Source organism: Lampris incognitus, chromosome 9, assembly GCF_029633865.1.
Source record: "Lampris incognitus isolate fLamInc1 chromosome 9, fLamInc1.hap2, whole genome shotgun sequence".
NCBI lineage: Eukaryota > Metazoa > Chordata > Actinopteri > Lampriformes > Lampridae > Lampris > Lampris incognitus.
The window spans coordinates 43,606,115-43,628,016 of NC_079219.1; the positions used below are offsets into that span (position 1 = coordinate 43,606,115).

General features: G+C 43.3%; 1 protein-coding gene across 1 annotated transcript in view; it reads right to left on the reverse strand.

Moving 5' to 3' along the window:
- The window catches only part of dyrk1b (dual-specificity tyrosine-(Y)-phosphorylation regulated kinase 1B), a 156,856-nt gene that overhangs the window by 87,464 nt on the left and 47,490 nt on the right, over positions 1–21,902 (reverse strand). The window contains exon 2 of the mRNA XM_056285878.1: positions 12,248–12,399. Within this exon, the coding sequence (XP_056141853.1) occupies positions 12,248–12,399 (152 nt within the window). The remainder of the gene's footprint in view (positions 1–12,247; positions 12,400–21,902) is intronic.

Here is a 21,902-nt window from a genome sequence, read left to right on the forward strand (position 1 = left end):
GAAAATTGGTAAATTTGGCTCTGCACTCACTTTTGACATTTTACTTTGCAGTGGATAAGCGGTTTGGATAATGGATGGATGGATGGATGGTATTAGCAATGTGGGGTAGAAGTACAGACTGCCAGCTTTTATTTAAGGGCACTTTCTTTTTCTTTTTTTTTTCTAAATTTATTTCTGATTTCTCCCAATTTAGTGGCCAATCGATCCCTATTTTAATTCAAACACCCACCCTCGTACTGCATGCGTTCTCCAACTGCATCTCTACGGCCGGCAGTCTCGAAGGAGACCACCTCCCCACTTTCGTGACAAGGCGACTCCAGGCCGAACCACTGTTTTTTCCGACACACACATAGACGCATTCACGTGACGAACACAAGCTGACGCTACCCCCCTCCCGAAGACAGCGTTGCCAATGATTGCTGCTTCATCGAGTCCGGCCATAGTCGGATCTGACGGGACCGGGGCGCGAACCCCAGTCCCCAGTGGGCAACTGCATCGACACAAAGCCGATGCTTAGACCGCTACACCACCGCGGACTTAAGGGCACTTTCTTACAAATCAAAGGTTGTGTTTAGGATTATTACACATTGTATATAGCCCCCCATGTATATAGTGTTCCCATCCATCCATCCATTAGCTGAACTGCTTATCCTGTTCTCAGGGTCGCGGGGATGCTGGAGCCTATTCCAGCAGTCATTGGGAGGCAGGCGGGGAGACACCCTGGACAGGCCGCCAGGCCATCACAGGGCCGAGACACACACGCACAAACATTCATACCTAGGGACAATTTACTATGGCCAATTCACCTGACTTACACATCTTTGGACGGTGGGAGGAAACCCACGCAGACATGGGGAGAACATGCAAACGCCACACAGAGGATGACCCGGGATGACCCACCAAGGTTGGACTACCCGGGGCTCAAACCCAGGACCTTCTTGCTGTGAGGCGACCGCGCTAACCACTGCGCCACCGTGCCGCCCGTGTTCCCTATTTCATTTATTTTATTTCTCCCTTTGTGTTCCCTTTTGTGTCCAGTCAAGGCTATTTAATATCAATCCAGGGTAAACTGTCACACGCAGTCTTCATACCAGTTTTATTACACTTTGGGCTTTATTGCATGTGAATTAAGTGAGTTATATGTTGGTTTGTGTCGACTTAACATGAGACAAATGTCCATCAGTAAGAGACATATGCTGCAGTTGTGAATGAAGCAATTTAGTAAACATGAATCCATTTTGCTTGATGTCACGCCAAACTGATTAAATCCCACCCTCAACATAATTTACTGAATCTGTCTGAGTTTACAAAGCAGAATTCAACAAAAATAGGCTATAGATTACTATTATTAAAATATATCAATATGTCAGTGACTGTATCATTTTCCTGCATGCCCAACTGAACGTTTGATAGCTAGCTATGAGCCGAGATCACTCAGTACTGAGAGCTGCAGGCATATATGACAATGTACACCAGAGGGCGATAGTGAGCAACAAAAAGAGCATAATGAATGAGTCAATAGGATTTTTCACATCACCAACACTAGAAGAGATCATATTGCTCTCCCACAGTGCAACAATTCTGTCACTGCAAGGACGGCCGTCTCTGTCGAGTGACCCACCCTGAACCCAGGCTGGTTGGGGTCCACGAGGTTGTTCCGGTGGAGGTATAAAGAAAGTTGGTTAAAGACAGCACGTTCGAAAGTTTTGGATAGAAAGGGTAGAAGGGAAACCGGTCTGTAGTTTTTGACTTCAGAGGGGTTAAGGGAGAAGGGGGATGGCTCTAGCAGTCTTGAAGGCAGATGGAAAGCATCCTGCCTGGAGGGAGGTGTGGATAAGGTGGGTTAGAAAGGGAAGGAGTTCAGGCGCTATAGACTGAAGAAGAGAGGAGGGGACCAGGTCAAGGGAGCATGTGGTGGGGCAACTGGATGTGATGAGGTTTAGGACCTTGTCAGGGGAGAGGGGAGCAAGGTGGGATAGGGTGGGATGTGGAGAGGTCAGGGAGGGTGCAGAGGGTGGGATAGTGCAAGCAGCACTATCCGGGTGGCGAGAAAAGGAGGATCTGATGTCGTTTACCTTCTTGTCAAAGAAGTTAGCGAAGTCATCAGGGAGAAGGGAGGAAGTAGGAGGAGGTGGTGGGGGTTGAAGAAGTGTAAAGAAGGTTTCAAAGAGTTTCTTAGGATTAGAGGCAGAAGATAGGCTTTTACAGCGACAGATGGCTGCCTTAGCAGCAGAAAGGGAGGAGGAGAAAGTGGAAAGAAGAGATTGGAAGTTGAGAAGGTCCTCTGGGAGTTTGCCTTTTCTCCATTTGCGCTCTGAAACTCTTAGGCTTCGTCTGTCAGTACGTACTGAGTCGGTCAGCCAAGGGGCAGGTGGAGTTCGGCATGCAGGCTTTGAGGTAAGGGGACAGAGATTCTCCAGAGAAGAGGAGAGGGTAGAGAGAAGAAGATCAGTAGCAGTGTCATGGGGTAGGAGAGAGAAAGATTCAGGTGTAGGGAGGATAGAGGTAACAGAGGAAGAAAGATCAGTGGCGGAGAGAGAGCGGAGGTGTCTACGGGTGGAAACCATGTGGGTAGGTGAAGGGGCTGAGGGGGGTGAAGAGAGGGAGAGAGAGTAGTACATGAAATAGTGGTCAGAGAGCTGGAGGGGAGTAATAGAGAGATTGGAAATAGGACAGTGTCTAGTAAAGATAAGGTCCAGCTGGTTGCCGGCCTTGAGGGTAGGAGGAGAGGGTGAGAGAGAGAAGAGGATCTAGCTTGTTAGTGTGGATGTTGAAGTCACCAAGAAGGATAAGTGCAGAGTCATCAAGAGGAAAGTGCAAGACAAGTGTGTCAAGCTCCTCCAGAAACTCACCAAGGCGGCCTGGTGGGCAGTACACAACAACGATGGTGAGTTTGACTGGATAAGAGACAGTAACAGCATGAAATTCAAAAGAGGGCGGAAAAAATGTGGAATAGAAACAAGAGAGTATTTCCATTTCAGGAAGATTAGAAGGCCAGTACCACCATCCCACCTCCCAGCTCTGGGAGCGTGAGAAAAAGAGTACACATTAGACAGAGCTGCAGGTGTGGTAGTGTTTTCTGGCATGATCCAGGTCTCAGTTAGAGCAAGAAAGTTGAGAGAGCAAGGATGCGTAGCCTGAGATAAACTCAGCTTTCGGCACTGCAGACTGGCAATTCCAGAGCCCTCCCATCACCATTTGCTCAACGTGAGTGCAGAGAGTGGGATAGATGGGATTGGTAGGGTCACAGTGCCTAGGAGGGACCCAACGTCTATGCCAGCCCCAGGAAGAGGAAAGGACAGGAATGCGAAGGAAACACATAGTCTATACTAGGTACATAAAACATAGATGACTGACCGGATCTAAAAAGAGCAATCCTTGCTTGACGAAGTCTTGGCTTGAAAAAGTCGTGCTTGCCTTTGTTCACTCTAGCCTTTGTTCAACCTAGGCCTGTTTGCCCTCAGCTTGTTTGCCTGACGCTTCCAAGTAGCAGCAGTGATTTAAAGAACACTGATTGCTAATTGTCTGCCAGGAGTGCAGGTCACACCCTGGCCACTTAACACACAATTGGCCAAAAAGGTACACTGAAAATAGGCCTATTGCCCAGAAACTGATCACTTATGTAAAACTCTATCAAACCTCACACAATACTATTAAAACTGCAAAAAGCAAGTTACCAAAGAATATATGTATACGCTTAAACGGATAACTAAGTCCAAACAGCTAGGCAACATGAAATATTTAAGGACACACTAGGTGAAAAAGATAACCCAGCCACTGAGGATGCACAAGCTAGTGCATCCTTAGTGCCGGTCCCAAGCCCGGACAAATGGGGAGGGTTGCGTCAGGAAGGGCATCCGGCGTAAAATCTTTGCCAAATCAAATATGCGGATCATAAATAAGACTTACATACCGGATCGGTCGAGGCCCGGGTTACCAATGACCGCCACCAGTACTGTTAACCAGCAGGGTGTCGGTGGAAACTATGCTACTGTTGGGCGAAGGAGAAGGAGAGGGGGAAAGCATGTCCAGAGGCAGCTAGAGAGGAGGAAGGGTACGCATGTGGAGGTGAGAGTTGGAACTTTGAATGTTGGCACTATGACTGGTAAAGGGAGAGAGCTGGCTGACATGATGGAAAGAAGAAAGGTAGGCATACTATGTGTGCAAGAGACCAGATGGAAGGGGAGTAAGGCCAGGAGTATCGGAGGTGGGTTCAAACTCTTCTACCATGGTGTGAATGGGAGGAGTAATGGGGTAGGGGTAATTCTGAAGGAAGAGTATGTCAAGAGCGTGCTGGAGGTGAAGAGAGTGTCAGACAGAGTGATGAGTATGAAGCTGGAAATTGAAGGTTTATTGCTCAATGTTATCAGCGCATATGCCCCGCAAGTTGGGTGTGAGATGGATGAAAAAGAAGAATTCTGGAGTGAGTTGGACGACATGGTGGAGAGGGTACCCAAGGAGGAGAGAGTGGTGATTGGAGCGGACTTCAATGGACATGTTGGTGAAGGGAACAGAGGTGATGAGGAGGTGATGGGAAGGTATGGAGTCAAGCAGAGAAATGTGGAAGGACAGATGGTGGTTGATTTTGCGAAAAGGATGGAAATGGCTGTGGTGAATACATATTTCAAGAAGAGGGAGGAACACAGGGTGATGTACAAGAGTGGAGGAAAGTGCTCACAGGTGGACTATATCTTATGTAGAAGGCGCCATCTAAAAGGGATTGGAGACTGCAAGGTGGTGACAGGGGAGAACGTAGCTAGGCAGCATCGGATGGTGGTCTGTAGGATGACTTTGGAGACCAAGAAGAGGAAGCGAGTGAAGACACAGCCAAAGATCAAATGGTGGAAGTTGAAGAAGGAAGACTGTTGTGTGGAGTTCAGGCAGGAGTTAAGACAGGCACTGGGTGGTAGTGAAGAGTTGCCAGATGGCTGGACAACCACTGCAGAAATAGTGAGGGAGACAGCTAGGAAGGTACTTGGTGTGTCATCAGGACAGGGAAAGGAAGACAAGGAGACTTGGTGGTGGAATGAGGAAGTACAGCAAATTATACAGAGGAAAAGGTTGGCAAAGAAGAAGTGGGATAGTAAGAGCGATGAATAAAGTAGACAGGAGTACAAGGAGATGCAGAGTAAAGCAAAGAGAGAGGTGGCAAAGGCAAAGGAAAAGGCGTATGGTGAGTTGTATGACAGATTAGACACTAAGGAAGGAGAAAAGGACTTGTACCGATTGGCTAGACAGAGGGACCAAGCTGCAAAGGATGTGCAGCAAGTTAGGGCGATCAAGGATAGAGATGGAAATGTGCTGACAAGTGAGGAGAGTGTGCTAAGAAGGTGGAAGGAATACTTTGAGGGGCTGATGAATGAAGAAATGAGAGAGAGAGAAGGTTGGATGATGTAGGGATAGTGAATCAGGAAGTTCAGCGGATTAGCAAGGAGGAAGTGAGGGCAGCTATGAAGAGGATGAAGAGTGGAAAGGCAGTTGGTCCTGATGACATACCTGTGGAGGCATGGAGATGTTTAGGAGAGACGGCAGTGGAGTTTTTAACTAGATTGTTTAACACAATCCTGGAAAGTGAGAGGATGCCTGAGGAATGGAGAAGAAGCATACTGGTACCGATTTTCAAGAACAAGGGCGATGTGCAGAACTGTAACAACTACAGAGGTATAAAGTTGATCAGCCACAGCATGAAGATATGGGAAAGAGTAATAGAAGCTAGGTTAAGAGGAGAGGTGATGATCAGCGAGCAGCAGTTTGGGTTCATGCCACGAAAGAGCACCACAGATGCGATGTTTGCTTTGAGAATGTTGATTGAGAAGTATAGAGAAGGCCAGAAAGAGTTGCATTGTGTCTTTGTAGATTTAGAGAAAGCTTATGACAGAGTGCCGAGAGAGGAGGTGTGGTATTGTATGAGGAAGTCAGGAGTTGCAGAGAAGTATGTAGGAGTGGTGCAGGATACGTATGAGGGAAGTGTGACAATGGTGAGGTGTGCAGTTGGAATGACAGATGGGTTCAAGGTGGAGGTGGGATTACATCAAGGATCGGCTCTGAGCCCTTTCTTGTTTGCAATGGTGATGGACAGGTTGACGGACAAGATCAGGCAGGAGTCTCCATGGACAATGATGTTCGTGGATGAAATTGTGATCTGTAGCGAGAGTAGGGTGCAGGTTGAGGAGAGCCTGGAGAGGTGGAGGTATGCACTGTAGAGAAGAGGAATGAAAATCAGTGGGAGCAAGACGGAATACCTATGCGTGAATGAGAGAGAGGACAGTGGAATGGTCAGGATGCAAGGAGCGGCGGTGACAAAGGCATTTGAGTTTAAATACTTGGGGTCAACTTTCCAAAGTAACGGGGAGTGCAGTAGAGAGGTGAAAAAGAAAGTGCAGGCAGGTTGGAGTGGGTGGAGAAGTGTGTCAGGAGTGATTTGCGACAGAAGGGTACCAGCAAGAGTTAAAGGGAAAGTTTACAAGATGGTTGTGAGACCAGCTATGTTATATGGTTTGGAGACAGTGGCACTGACGAAAAGACAGGAGGCAGAGCTGGAGGTGGCAGAGTTGAAGATGCTAAGATTTTCACTGGGAGTAACGAAGAAGGACAGGATTAGGAACGATTATATTAGAGGGACCGCTCAGGTTGGATGGTTTGGAGACAAAGCAAGAGAGGCAAGATTGAGATGGCTTGGACATGTGTGGAGGAGAGATGCTGAGTATATTGGGAGAAGGATGCTGAATATGGAGCTGCCAGGGAAGAGGAGAAGAGGAAGGCCAAAGAGGAGGTTTATGGATGTGGTGAGGGAAGACATGCAGGTGGCTGGTGTGACAGAGGAAGACGCAGAAGACAGGAAGAAATGGAAACAGATGATCCGCTGTGGCGACCCCTAACGGGAGCAGCTGAAAGTAGTAGTGGTAGTAGTCGACACTAGGTGAAAAACAGCTACAGCTAGAATAAATAAATAAGACAAGTAAATAGAATAAGACAGCTACAGCTAGAATAAGATCCCACTCGTTCCCACTAGGAACCAGCAGCAGATGTATAGAGAAAAGGACTAATATTCAAGCAGCTGTAATAAGACTAATAGCAACTTGTTAAGCAAGAAAGATGATACTTACTCTATTCTAGATGAACCAGCAATTCAGAATCACTCCAGAAGTTAAAATGCAAACTGGATTGAAACTGAATCAGACCAGACTTATAAATTCCTGTGATGTTCTGGCCACACCCTGGCCGCTTAACACCAAATTGGCCAAAGAGGTACACAAAATAGGCCTATTGCCCAGAAACTGGTCACTTATGCAAAACTCTATCAAACCTCACACAACACTAATTAGACCGCGTTGAGAATTGGATTGGCCTCTCAGGCACTGCCCTATCGTGGTTCTACACATACTGGCATAAGCTATTTTGTTAGTCTTTCTGACCATGTCTCAGACAAACATGTAATTTTCTCAGGTATTCCACAGGGTTCCATTCTTGGTCATTTATTGTTCTGCCTGTACATGCTGCCACTTGGGAAAATTAACTGTGATCATGAAGGGAATTTCTTTTTATGCTGATGATATGCAGTTATATTTATCTGTAGCGCCAGATAACCCCAATGCTCTCAATCCCTTGATGAATTGTATGTCTAGTATTAAACAACGGATGAGTGAAAACTTTCTCAAATCGAACGAAGACAAGATAGAAATTCTCATTATAGATACTAATGCAGAGAGAGATGATATCAAATAGAATGGGAAGTCTGGCTGTACCGAATAAGACTGTAGTAAAAAAACTGGGTGTCATCATTGACTCCAAGTTGGATTTTAAATCACATATCAACAACGTTACAAAGAGTGCCTTTTTTCACCTAAAAAATATTGCTAGAATTAGACCCTACCTCTTCCTGGAAGATGCCAAAAAGGTGACGCATGCTTTTATCTCTTCGCGTCTAGATTATTGCAATGCATTTCTTACTGGTTTACCCCCCCAAAAAAGCATCGATAGGCTGCAACTATTACAGAATGCGACAGCAAGGGTCATAACAAACCAGGATGAGAGATCACATTACCCCAGTTTTAGCGTCTTTACACAGGCTTCCTGTAGCATTGAGGATTGATTTTAAAATTATTTTACTAGTGTTTAAAGCTCTACATCAGGGGTCGGGAACCTTTTTGACTGGGAGAGCCATAAAAGCCAAATATTTCTAAATATATTTCATTGAGAGCCATATAGTATTTTTAACGTATAATAAATTAAATATGTCTTACTTTTAATGCGACTTCTGGTGCTGCATGGTTTTGCTGATGGCCTTGTAGTCTGGTTCATACGTGGTGAGGTTGAGCTTCATGCAGGCGTTGAGGCTTCCATCAGTTAAACGTGAGCGTAGGTTGGTCTTAATGTTCCTCATATGCGAGAAAGACTGTTCACATGCATCTGTAGAGCCAAACATGGTCTATACGGCAATACTCACACGCTGCATTGTGTGGTATGTCACAGGAAGCTCGTTCCAAGTTTTAAGAATCAGCTGGTCTTCAGGTTGAAGATTTTTAATTTCTGTCCACTTGTGTTCCCTCGCCAGCTCTGCTCGCTGTCGCGCAAGACTTTCCAACTCTCCATTAAGTGACTTGAACTTACTCATCCACATGTCTGATGCCTTCAGGTCAGCAACTTCCAGCTCAAAGTCTCCGATAGAGACCCCGGGGATGCATGTCAGGTCGATTTTGTCCACTGCACACTCATGTGGATGAGTGATGAACTTGAAAAGACCAGTGCGCGCACGAAATTCTCCAAAACGTGCTTTGAATGACTGCAGGAGATTGAACGTAAAGCCAGCTAGCTGCTGGAGATCCAGATGTTGAGTGGAGTCACTTGCTAAGCATGCATCTCTAAATTGTTGCAGTCTTTCAAAGTGCAGAAGACGACCTGTTTCAATGTCCCTGAGAAAGACTTCCAGCTTGCTTTCAAATGCAAACACTGCTTGTTGAAGGGATGAGATTGTTTTCCAATACCTTGCATTTTCACATTGAGCTGGTTCAGATGGCCAGTTATGTCCACGAGATAGTGAAACTGCAGGAGCCAGTCAGCGTTGTCTAGCTCAGGATGCTTGACGCCTTTCATTTCAAGAAAAGTCCGGATTTCACTCAGGCAAGCTGCAAAATGGCTGAGCACCTTCCCCCTTGACAACCAACGCACGTTGCTGTGTAAAAGCAGACTGGGATAATGATTCCCAACTTCTTCTAACAGAGCTTTAAACTGGCGATCATTTAAAGCTCGGGCAACAATAAAGTTGACCACTCGAATGACCAGAGACATCACCTCGCCAAGCTCCTGGCCACACGTCTGAGCGCAAAGCGCCTCCTGGTGCAGGATGCAATGAAAACTTAGGATGGCTCTCTTTTCATGTTCACGGAGAAGCGCTACAAATCCTTTGTTCTTCCCCAACATACAGGGTGCACCATCAGTACAGACAGAAATAAGTTTATCCATCGGTAGTTTTTTTTCTTTAGCAAACTCCATGAAAGACATGAATAAATCCTCTCCTCTTGTTGTCCCTTTCATTGGCAAAACAGCCAAGCTTTCCTCACGCAGTGTGTCACCTGCAGCATACCTGGCAATGATACTGCACTGAGATAGATGGCTAACGTCTGTTGACTCATCTAACGCGAGAGAAAAGTATGTCCCGGCATTTATGTCCTTAATTTGTGTTTCCTCGACTTGATTTGCCATCATGATGCTACGATCGTGCACAGTTCTTGCTGACAGGGGCATGTATTTTATTCGTTTGATTATCTTGTCTTTATTTGGGAAGTCATCAAACAGTTCATTGGCCACATCAAGCATGAATGTTTTGGCATACTCGCCATCTGTGAATGACTTTCCATTCCTTACTATTGCCAAAGCCCCCGCAAAGCTAGCGGAATTCCCGTCACCTTGCTTGGTCCACACACGTAGTTGCTGCTGACTCGTCTGCACTCTCCGCTGTAGCTCCTCGCATGCCCTTTTCCTGCTGTCCCCCGCTGGATATTTCGATGCAAATGAAGCATGGTGCGTATCGAAGTGCCGCTTTATATTTGACCGTTTCATCGATGCAATTTTATCATTGCATATTAGACATACCGCAGATCCTGCTCTCTCCACAAATGCAAATTCCTCTGTCCACGCAGCCTGGAATGCACGGTAATCATCGTCTTTTTTTCTTTTCGCCATCTTTTCCGTTACAAGGGTTGAAGCGGATAAACTAGTTGGCTATCTGATAAAATTGATTTCTTCACCTTTACAATGACCCGGACATGCTCGCGAGCCATTGGTTCCCGACCCGACCCACGGGTGACCCGTGACCCGTGAAATTTATCTTCAAAACTAATTTCTGTTTACTTTAAAATGACACAGTATTATTAAGAAATATCACAAGTATTTTAAAATCAGTTCCAAACTGATTTTTTTGAAAAAAAAATTTTTTTCAACTCAAAATTGTCTGGGGGCCATATGCCGTCACCGGAAGAGCCATATATGGCTCGCGAGCCATAGGTTCCCGACCGCTGCTCTACATGGTTTAGCACCCTCATACTTATCTGACTGCTTATCTCATTATGTTCCAAGCCGCTCTCTTAGATCCTCTAGTGCTGGCCTGCTCAATGTCCCTAGAATGAACCCCAAAAAGTATGGCAAAGCAGCATTTTGTTTTTATGCACTGATGGCTTGGAATAGATTCCCCCAACAAATAAGAGAAGCAACGTCCATTTTTATGGTCTTGCTTTTAGTTAATTCCACTTTATATTTCTTTTTATTCTTATTTTTTATCTTGTACTGTGGTTTTATTTCTTGCCTTTTTATGTTTTTTGCATAGGTCTGTATTTTATTATTTTTTAACTTACTTTATCTGTATTGTTGTTGAGTTTTATTGTTTCTCCTGTTTTTAATGTAAAGCACTTGGAGCTGCATTTTATGTATGAAAGGTGCTATACAAATAAAGTGTATTATAATTATCATTATCATTATTATTATTATTATTAAGAAATCATGCGTGACAGAGGAAAAAAATAAACAAGTAAACCAAATGAATGAACGGACAGATGGAGACTGCTCCATAGCCCCTCCCTTATCGTTCCAGTCGTGAGGGACAACTATAGTGTTGCAAGGTGGAGATCATTCCTCAGCCCACTTTTCCAAAAAGGGTAAATACTTTGAAATATTATCAGAAAAGCTATTTGCTATTAGAAGCAAATACACAAATACGCTACAGATTGTGTCTTGATGTGTGCTCAGTAATCCAGGTAAGAAAATCAAAGAAAGTTGAATCAGTTCATCTGGATACAATGTTTATTATATTTATCATAAACATTGTTTCCAGATGAACTGATTCAACTTTTTTTGACGCTATAGTTTCCCCCTGCTATGTAAAGTTATTTGCAACCCTCTACTAAAATAGCCATTTTTCAGTTTTCGTCAACTCCTGAGCACCCTCTGAAGAAAAATTGAATTGCTAAGAGCAATGGTAGAGCTCTGTTTTTATTGTTTCTTCATGGGAGTCATCATAAGGAGCCTTGGTGAATCACTAAGCTCCTCGCTGAGACCAATTCACCTTAGGCCACCTCACCAGGGGCACAACGCTCCCATCAAGATGTTGTTCAAATGATGACTTTTATTTCCAAATTAGAAATGACTTTACAAAAAAAAGGGGCTTTTTTTTGTGAAGTCATTTCTAATTTGAATCTGTGTGGGATAGTTATCTAACTTGAGATCTTGTATACAAAATTTTTTTCACAGTATGAGGAATGTAAAATCACTATTGGGTAATAAAAAACAACAAATATTTAGCACTGCAAAATAAAGTTTCTACAACTAATAATTTTAATAAATGAGGCTTGTGATTAGTGTGACTAAATGATGTATCAACACTGTTGCCTATAAACCATTTTGAAAAAGTGCTAATTCTTATTTCACAAAGACAAACAGTCTTGAGCTTTGTAAATTAAATCTAAGACATTCGTTGCACATGAAACACTAAACACGTTACATGAAGTTGGCGATAGTGACTGGCTGGCTGAGTGTGAAATGTTGGACAGAAACCTTCTCATCATGAACATGACGATATTGGTTTTTGACAAGGCTCTTTCCATGTCTTACAGTGGGAGGTGAGAAGTGTGTGAGGGGTGTCAGTCCATCCATGCTGCTGCTTTGGAACTGTGTGTGTGTGTGTGTGTGTGTGTGTGTGTGTGTGTGTGTGTGTGTGTGTGTGTGTGTGTGTGTGTGTGTGTGTGGGTAGCAGTACCTGCTGCTGCTCAGCCATGGAGTGGATCGAGCTGAAGGAGGGATGAGTGTGTGCGTGTTGGCTGGTCATGGCTGGCTCAGCGGGGGAGAAGCCCTGGGCAACTGAGGAAGAGGAGGAGGAGGAGGTGGGAGGACATCCTGAGCTACTTCCACCTGAGGAAAAATAGGGAGAGGGGCGTTATGAGGCTATGTTGCCAGAGGGAAAAATAAACACGCCTATGTCAAAAACGAATTTGCTTCAGCATGATGTGCTCATCTTAGCCTCCTTATGCCATGTGAGTTGAAACTGTTGAGACTGTTGACTGAGGTCACTGGAGTAAACTGAGATCTCGAACCCTGAGCCACTAAAGAAGAATGACTGACAGCTCTACTCAGGTACAATGCAAATACAGGGTGACAAAAACACAGTGTGACTCCACCACATGGTTCTGCACAACATGAATGAATGTTGTTCCTTCATGTTCCACCAACACACAGAGCAACAGAGGTACACAGACGTAAACTTACAATAAACTTACAATATTGATATCATATTAAAATAGTTCCACCAACACAGAGAGCAACAGAGGTACACAGAAGTATGCTGCAACACATTATAGTCACAGCCATATAAACATGAAATAATTCAACGGTTTACCAAACACCATTGAGAAGACTTATACAGGTAACAGGTTACATTTATTTAACTCCTACAGAGGCTGACTTATTCATACTGACACATATTAAAGGAAGAACAGTAAGTCTGATATTCTTTGTTTTTGGAAAGGCTTTAATGACCCAGCTGCACACAGAGATATTTAGGATCAAATTCAGGGAAGCCAGGCTTACTTCTGTATGATTTTATTCAGAATACTGTTACTGTTACCGACTGCACAATCTGAAATTTGCACAACTTCACCATTTACAACACCATTGCATATGTCACCTTACAGACATCCTATACTGTAGCACACTGTCCAGACAAGTACATCCACAGTCTTCACTCACTGTTTCTGTACATGTATCTTGTTCTTTGCACTTTGATATCTAGTGTTGAGCTAGCACCACAAGCATTCCATGGTGAGAATAATGAGGGTAAACCTGCTATGACATATGACAAACTTGAAACTCTTCCTCCTACTTACTTAAAAAAAAATCTATAAATGTATTTCTAGTTTTTCCCCTTATCCCACCCGATTAACCCAATGGCATATGGCCGGAACGCTTGTCGAATATCTCCTCTGGCTCACGTTTCCACAGGAAGGAGATAGTAGTAACACCAGCTTCCTTCAAGCTCATGTCGCTGCTCTTGCTGTTTTACACGCTGAAGCCTCGCATAGATTTCATTACCTTGAGGCCGCGAAGGAGACGTAGGGAGAATGCGTTCGGTTGCTTGGCTGCAGGCGCCCGGATGAGCCAGAGGGGTCGCTGGAGAATGATGAGTCTCCGAACACTACACCGATCTACACCCACTATCCCTCGGGTAAGGGTGGCCTAATGAATGCCTTACCCAGTGGATGCTCTGGCCGTGACCGGTTACGGCGAATCTGGGATACGAACCTCCCAGCCACATGACGAGCGGATTGCAAGAACGGCGGTTTATTCCGCTCGGACATCAGAGCGGCCGAAACTCTTTCTGCTTCATTTTGTTGACGAAGAATGACTGCAACTGTAATTAAGAAGTCAACAGTGCAAGCAATATTTTTAACATCAGCACATTGTTCAAGCAGCCTACCCACCCTGTCAAAATACCCCCCCTCCACGGTATTTTTGAAAACGGGGATTTTCTTCCCATGTTTAAAAAAAAATCCCGTCCACACAAGCAGTTTAAAAAAAAACCCCGTCCCAATGAAAACGAAAATGAATGCTGTCAAGAGCATGCGAAACCAACAAGCCATGTTAGCCAATCAGAATCCTGGAAAAAAAAACAAACGACAAACCAGAAACTCGGTTTTTCCTGTCTACATGTCAACACTGAAAACAGTTTGTGAACATCTTCACCTTGGGAGGAGTGACCGAGAAGGTCAATTCTCAGTGACCCAGAAGGCAGTCTGCATGTGGACGAAAGACCAAAACCAAACACAAAGCTACGTTTTTAGGAATACCTGCATGTGTGGACAAGGCCTGAGACAGTGTGACGTGTTGAATGTTGTGGAAAGGTTTTGTGTAGATTATGTTAGTGTTGTTAGCAGGACTGTATGTTTTAATGTTTGAGTGACTGTAGGAATTAAAGTGAATTTGTGTTTTGAGTTATATTATTTTGGTACATATTAATATTTTGAGTTAAAAAAAATTTGTTTATATAGAATATATGCTAAATTATGTTGAATTCATGTGCGCTTATTTTCCTTTTCAATTTGTGCAACGTTTTGGTATTGAATTTAACATGCACTTTAATAAGAGCTGAGAGATGACGTGACTGGGAAGCTCTGGCCTGAGCAAGATGCTAACTTTGGTCATCTCTCTATCAGTCCACAGAAACTGTGTTGGCTGCACAGGGCTTCCTAGCCTGTGTGACCCCTGCTGCTGGCCCAGATGTCTCCTAGATCTGCTGCTGATAACATGTGCCTCCATGTGCCTCAAAGGTGACACAAAAGACAGGACCTTGGCCCAAATCCTGTCAATTGCATTTGAATGGGTATAACTTCAAAAGCTGCAACCTGTGAAGTTATGTGAGCCTTCCCTCAACACACCAACAGCCGAATCTCTCACACCAACACTGTCCTTATGAAGCAGTTTTGTACATAATGGTCTGACACAACATACAAAGACAGCAGAGAAAGGCGAGCACAAGAGAGGGGAGTAGATAGACAGACAATACAGACTCTTCTGGGATGACGATAGAAAGAGGGAGAGAGGAAGAGACAGAAGTGAGTTCAGACTCCAATGTACTATCAATGTACTATCACTTTTTCACTTACTTGATCTGTGTCGTTTAAAGATATGGAGTAAATACTTGAACATTGTGTGCATGTGTGTGCGAGTGTGTCAACATCTGCATTTTTGCTGATGCTGATTTTCATAAATAATTGGCTTATAAGTAACATTAGTGCAGTTGTCTGATTAGCGTTGTTCACTATAAGCTATTAAAGTTAACCTTGTTGCACAACATGTAGACTTTATTGACACTAATGATGATTCATTTTGTTCCTGTGTCATTTGAGCTGTGAAATAATTCAAATTTCCAGGGTACAACTTAACATTAACCTTTATATTACCACTAGCATTGGCCAAGGATCAGTAGCCTACTAGCCTAAATAAAGTAACGGGTTGCTTGCTCCCTATTTAGCTTTGCTGACAGGTTATTTCCCCTGTCAACACACCTGTCTTATTTTTCAGTAGAAATATTTTGTGCAAGTAGTATGTAAAGTTTAACAGTTTTAGTGACATTTGATATAAAATAAATATTCAGTAACATTATTTGGGGTTTTGATATTAGCTTAATGCTGTCTTTAGATCATAATGTAATGACTTGTTGAGGGAAGGTTAAAGGGAGGCAATGTTCTAAAGATAAACCTATATTTGGTAGTAGGAAGGCTATTACTGAGACAGACAGAGAGACAGACAGTCAGTCAGACAGAGAGAGCAAGCGAGTGACGTAGTTTAGTTTTGATGAGATTGTGTTTTAATTGTGACCTTATTGTGACCACTGTTGGGATAAATAGTTAGAGAGGCCATGCCAAAGAATGCAAGAGGAGAGGCGGTGCACAAAGAATAAAGACAGGACAGCAATGAGAGGGATGGAGAAATTAAATAAATGCAGCAAAGTGTGTGTTTCTCTGAAGCAAAGATAGAAATCCATGTAATTGAGAATTTGTAACTTCAGATCTGAAACTGATTAATGTGGTATAGCTTAAGTTCTTACGAAAGTAGGTGGTGCCATGAAATTTACAAGAGCATAATTATATCGTAGTCATCTATCACTACAGCTGCATATTAACAACTTTTTTCTTCCATATTTCCCATTCAGTCAACTTGGGGGCTGCGCAAAAGTCTTATAATGGCAGGAAAAACATTGTTTTTTTTGTGTCCATGTGTGCATGTATTTCCCTTCTCCCAGCAGGCAAACAAAAGTTTTGTTGCCAAGTCCGCATACCGGATAAGAGAAGATATGTACACCTGGCGGAGAGCTGAATTCTACTAAGTGCATTCCTCTAGTTCATAATGTGATAATACGCAAACACATTGTAAAAAAAAAAAACAAAAAAAAAACAGGTCAACTCTATTGATACCATTTCATTTGTTTGTTTTCGTTTATCCTCTTTGCTTTGACCAAGTAGATTTATCTTGTTTTCCTCTCTGGTTCCAAACCTCCAAAAGTTGCAATTCTGTCAACTTTGGGAACAAGTGAAGCAGTAATGCTGCCAGCTGTTTACACAGGCCAGGTCGCTGTACTGAGTTGAGAGCAATCAAAGTGCAACCTTTCCATAAAAAACAATACAAAAACACTGGAAGAGCTTTCTTACAGGTATCTGTAGTACATATGTGCATCATGATTTGGACCAGGAAATACTTTGCAGGTATGACACTGTGTTCCTGTAGTATTTTGACAGTCTTTGTTCTTGACAGTGTGTTTTAAGTATACTATGCTTTTCATTGGTATAAAAAGATTATTTTGTAAATAAAAATAGGGACACTGAAAAGTTTCCTAAATTAAAGCTGTACAGCATCAAGTTTCATACCCTTTGCATATGAAATTCATAAGGTGTGAAATGGCTGCATGCATCACTTGTAAATTTGTGATTTTAAATATTATCACACTTTAGTACCATTTAATGACACTTTGGTAAAAAGGTATTGTACATGCCGAGCCTTTCTAGTGTTACGGTGGTCTGTAAAATGGTAAGCATTCAAATTAATTCAAATGCTTTCAACTGGGAACCTCATACAAAGCAGGCGTCAGCGCAATTGTGTTGTTTTTTTTTTGACAGGAGGGGAGACAAAATTCTCCCCATACATTTAATTTACAATGCTTGCAGCCTGGGAGGACTTCTGCCCTACAGACCATGCAAACTCATTAAATGACTAAATCTTAATGATTTCTGTTATGAATCAGCAATAAATCTGTAATTATATTTGCCGTTTGTATAGTCTATGCAAATGGTTGCCAGCAGCTGGTCTGCAGCCCGACACCGCTCTGCAGAACAGTGGCTATCAGGCCACGGTTTGAACGGCACATTTTCACTTTGAAAACAAAAACAAGCAAAAAACACACTGCATTAGATGTTGAGTTTTTCTCACATATTAAATATAGCTTGTGCACATAAAAGTACTACAGATTCCAAATCCAAATGATAATGAAATGTATTAAATGTAATGTGGGGAGGAGTGTTGAGGGTGTCTGGCTGGGAGAGCTGGTGCTGAATAGGCTGGGAGAGCTTGGTCTGCTTGGTCCGGTGGCCCTGGGGACCACAGCGCCTGCCTGGAGCTGCACCCGAGGAGGAAACGCCGATGGCGGTCTGACAGGACGTGGAAGTGGGGCGGGCTAAGCTAACTGCTAGCTCATGCAGAACAGCGGTTCCGACATTCATCCTGGCTGGCGTTTGTTCCCTTGGACAGTGATTTTTTTGTTTAGTTTGGATATATGTGTTAGTTTGGATATGTGTGTCCTTGTGGTTTTTGGATGTGTTTTTGTCTTTGTGATGTACTGCTGTGGGCTGGGGGAAACGGCATTTCGTTTCATTGCATGTATGCAAGTGCATGAAGTGAAATGACAGTGTTCCTGATTCCTGATGTATTAATATGGAATTAGAATACTGACAGTCTATCTCAAATTAATCACACATTTTACCTTCACAAAGTGAAGAAAATGAACTCCTGACTTGTTCATAGGATATATAGTTGTTGATAGGATATATAATATATTACATGTTATTCAACAAGTTTGGACAACGCACCTTCACTTATTATGTTTTCACACTGCCTCAGATCTGAAGTTTTCTCACATATTCAACATAGATTCTACATGTAACGGTGCTACAGATTACAACTGGATAATATGTACATTTTGTGTTAATTTGTGACTGACAGCAAACCAATGATTTTGACTGACAGCTGCAGCTGTGTCAACACTGACACTCAGCATTAGTAGTACTGACTGGTTCTTATACACACGTTTTGGCTACTGAGGTGAAAAATAAAATTTGGTTTGTCATTTGTTAATTTAAATTCATTTTATTGTGTATAGAAACTTATACAAAAGAAAAAATTAAAAGTATATCATTCAAATAAAATAATTTCTCATTCATGCAGCTAAAAGCTAAACTAAGGACCTTATGTGCTAAAAGCTTTCCAATAAAATGTTGTTGTTATAAACAGCATTGTAGAGCTGCTTAAATATCACTCTGCAGCAGGCCAGAGGAGCTAGTTACAGTCACTGACAGACTGGCATCGTTTGCAACACATACCGGCCCTATTTCCAAACTCAACACCAGCCCACGTTATTAACATGAAAAACTGAAAGCTGGAGATAAATACTATAGACTATCTACAATGCAGAAATTCGGGAACACACACAACCAACATACTAAATAACTAGTGACTTTTATGTTGACGACAGTGAACATAATTGCAGACTGGCAGAGTGTTAAATGGGGGCTAAGACGTGATACATTCCACTAGTAAATTAAAGGCACATTTACCCCAAATACACAGGCTGGACCTTCAGCCAAAGTACATGACAGAACAGTTTCATCAAAACACAAATAGAGTACGACAGCCAAACTGTAGAGCACAAAAGCGTCACTAAAAAAAATCACTACACAAACACAGTATTGGCAATATAAAATGTTTTGTCAATAAGTTATTCCGAATATAAATCAGACAAAATAATTTATATTTATTCTTTTTTAGAGCAATGTAATCTAATTTGAGCAGTCAAAGTGGCACATGGTCGTTCGGCCCTTTTGGCATTCGCCCACCTTGCCAGATGATGGCCAGTCAATCACTGTTTCCACTGCATGCCAGTACCCAAACGAAACAGGTGAGGACCTCTTATCTAGGCCTACCCACACTCTAGTTAGCCTGTGGTTGTCAGGAGTTCATAAAGCAATGTGCCAATGAATTATTAAGACCAACTCTATTGCAAAAATATAAGGATCGCTCATCAAATTCCACTACAACATAAATGTTGCTTATTCAGTAGACTGCCATTTCACTGTGTGAACATGTCTAGGTGGTTATACAAGGCATTCTCTATGCTTCATATTTGGGGCACACAACTGTAGGGAATTCAGGGGGGCAGACCGGGAACCGCCGCAGCCCAGGACACGAACCCAGATCTCCCGCACCACGGGCGACAACGTTAACCAGTTGACTAAAGGGTCCGACCCGGTAGTCAAGGACTAGCGAGTCTATTTATCAGTGCATGTTACACTACCCACTCCTTCGGGAAGCGCATCCCCACACTTCAGCACACCAGCTCCCTCACGCATTTGGGCGCACGTGCTTCCGATGGTCTTACGGTCTCACCATCCAACAAATTCAGGGGGGCAGCCCAAGAACCGCCGCAGCCAGGACAGGCTCTCTCACACCACGGGCGACAATGTTAACCAGTCGACTAAAGGGTCCGACCCGTTAGCCAAGGGCTAGCAAGCCTATTTATCTGTGCACATTACACAACATTAGAGCAAGGTAATGTAAATTTGATGTCATTGTCTTTCTCCTGCCTGTGGTGAGAAACTGTAACAGGTAAGAATTCAAAATGTTTGACTCACAGCCCTAATTGAGTGCATGCTTCTAAGGTGTGTCCAGAATGTACATCCTGAACTTCTTGCACTGGTAAAGCAAACTAACATTAAATAGTATAAAATTGCTTCAAATATGGGGTAAGATATTTTCTCTGGATAAAGACACATTAATTGACATTCTTTCTGAACTGACATATAGGGTGGTTTGAGCATGAGTGCACTGCTGAAATACTGATGCAAATAAAGGACACAGCCGCTCTCTGCTGGAGAGGAGCCTTCAAATAGCTGCCCTCAGGCAACCTTGAGTAAACAGTGAATGGTAGCATTTGTATAGAAAGTGCTCTGCCAGACCAGATAGAAAGCCTATTTTGTTGTGAATGGGACCAAGTTCAATTTCCTTTAGCATCAGTGGCAAAAAAAAGAAGATGAAAAGTTAGTTTGTATCACAACAAAGACTGAACCCCATTTGAACCCCTCTTGAAGACATTTTTCAGGATACCACCAAAAAAGGGCTTAAGACATTATTGACCTGACAGGCCTACAAGAAAAATGACCAATTGAGAACTATATCCAAATCTATTATTGTGAGCAATCCAAACCATTTGGCAAGCTTACATTACATTCGTGTATGAAATGCTTACCATATGTAGTTAGACAGTAATCCAGCTACTGAGAATACACAAGCCAGTGCATTCTTAGTGCCGGTCCCAAGCCTGGACAAATGGGGAGGGTTGCATCAGGAAGGGCATCCGGCATAAAACCTTTGCCAAGTCAAGCTTATAAGGATCAAAAATCAGATTTCCATACCGGATCGGTCAAGGCCTGGGTTACCAATGACCACCACCAGTACTGTTGGCCAGCAGGGTGCCGGTGGAAACTGCTACTGTTGAGAAGAAGAGGAGGGGGAAGGCATGTCCAGAGGTAGTGGGATAAGAGGAAGGGTAAGAGTGTGGAGGTGAGAGTCAGAACTTTGAATGTTGGCACTATGACTGGTAAAGGAAGAGAGCTGGCTGATATGATGGACAGAAGGAAGGTAGATATACTGTGTGTGCAAGAAACCAGGTGGAAGGGGAGTAAGGCCAGGAGCATCAGAGGTGGGTACAAACTCTTCTCCCATGGTGTGGATGGGAGTACAAATGAGGTAGAGCTAATTCTGAAGGGAGAGTATGTCAAGAGTGCTGGAGGTGAAGAGAGTGTCAAACAGAATGATGAGTATGAAGCTGGAAATCAAAGGTGTGATGATGAATGTTATCAGTGCACATGCCCCACAAGTTGGGTGTGGGATGGAAGAGAATTCTGGAGTGAGTTGGATGAAGTAGCAGAGAGTGTACCCAAGGCGGAGAAAGTGGTGATTGGAGCGGACTTCAATGGGCATGTTGGTGAAGGGAAAGGTGATGAGGAGGTGATAGGTAGTTAAAGTGTCAAGGAGAGGAATGTGGAAGGAGAGATCAGGGTGGTCTTTGTGAAAAGATCGAAATGGCTGTGGTGAATACATATTTTAAGAAGATGGCGGAACATAGGCTGACTTATAAGAGTGGAGTAATATGCACACAGGTGGCACTTATGGCGCTTATGCAGGAGGCACAATCTGAAAGGGATTGGAGACTATGAGGTGGTGACAGGGGAGAATGTAGCTAGGTAGCATCAGATGGTGGTATGTAGGATGACTTTGGAGACCAAGAAGTGGAAGACAGCCAATGATGCAGTGTTGGAAGTTGAAGAAAGAAGACTTGTGTGGCATTCAGGGAGGAGTTAAGGCATGCACTGATGGCTGGGCAACCACTGCAGAAGTAGTGAGGGAGACAGCTATAGGAAGGTACTTGGTGTGTCATCTGGACAGAGGAAGGAAGACAAGGAGACTTGGTGGTGGAATGAGGAAGCACAGGAAAGTATACAGAGGAAGAGGTTGACAAAGAATAAGTGGGACAGTCAGAAAAATTAAGAAAGTAGACAGGAGGTGTGGTGTAAAGTGAAGAGAGAGGTGGCGAA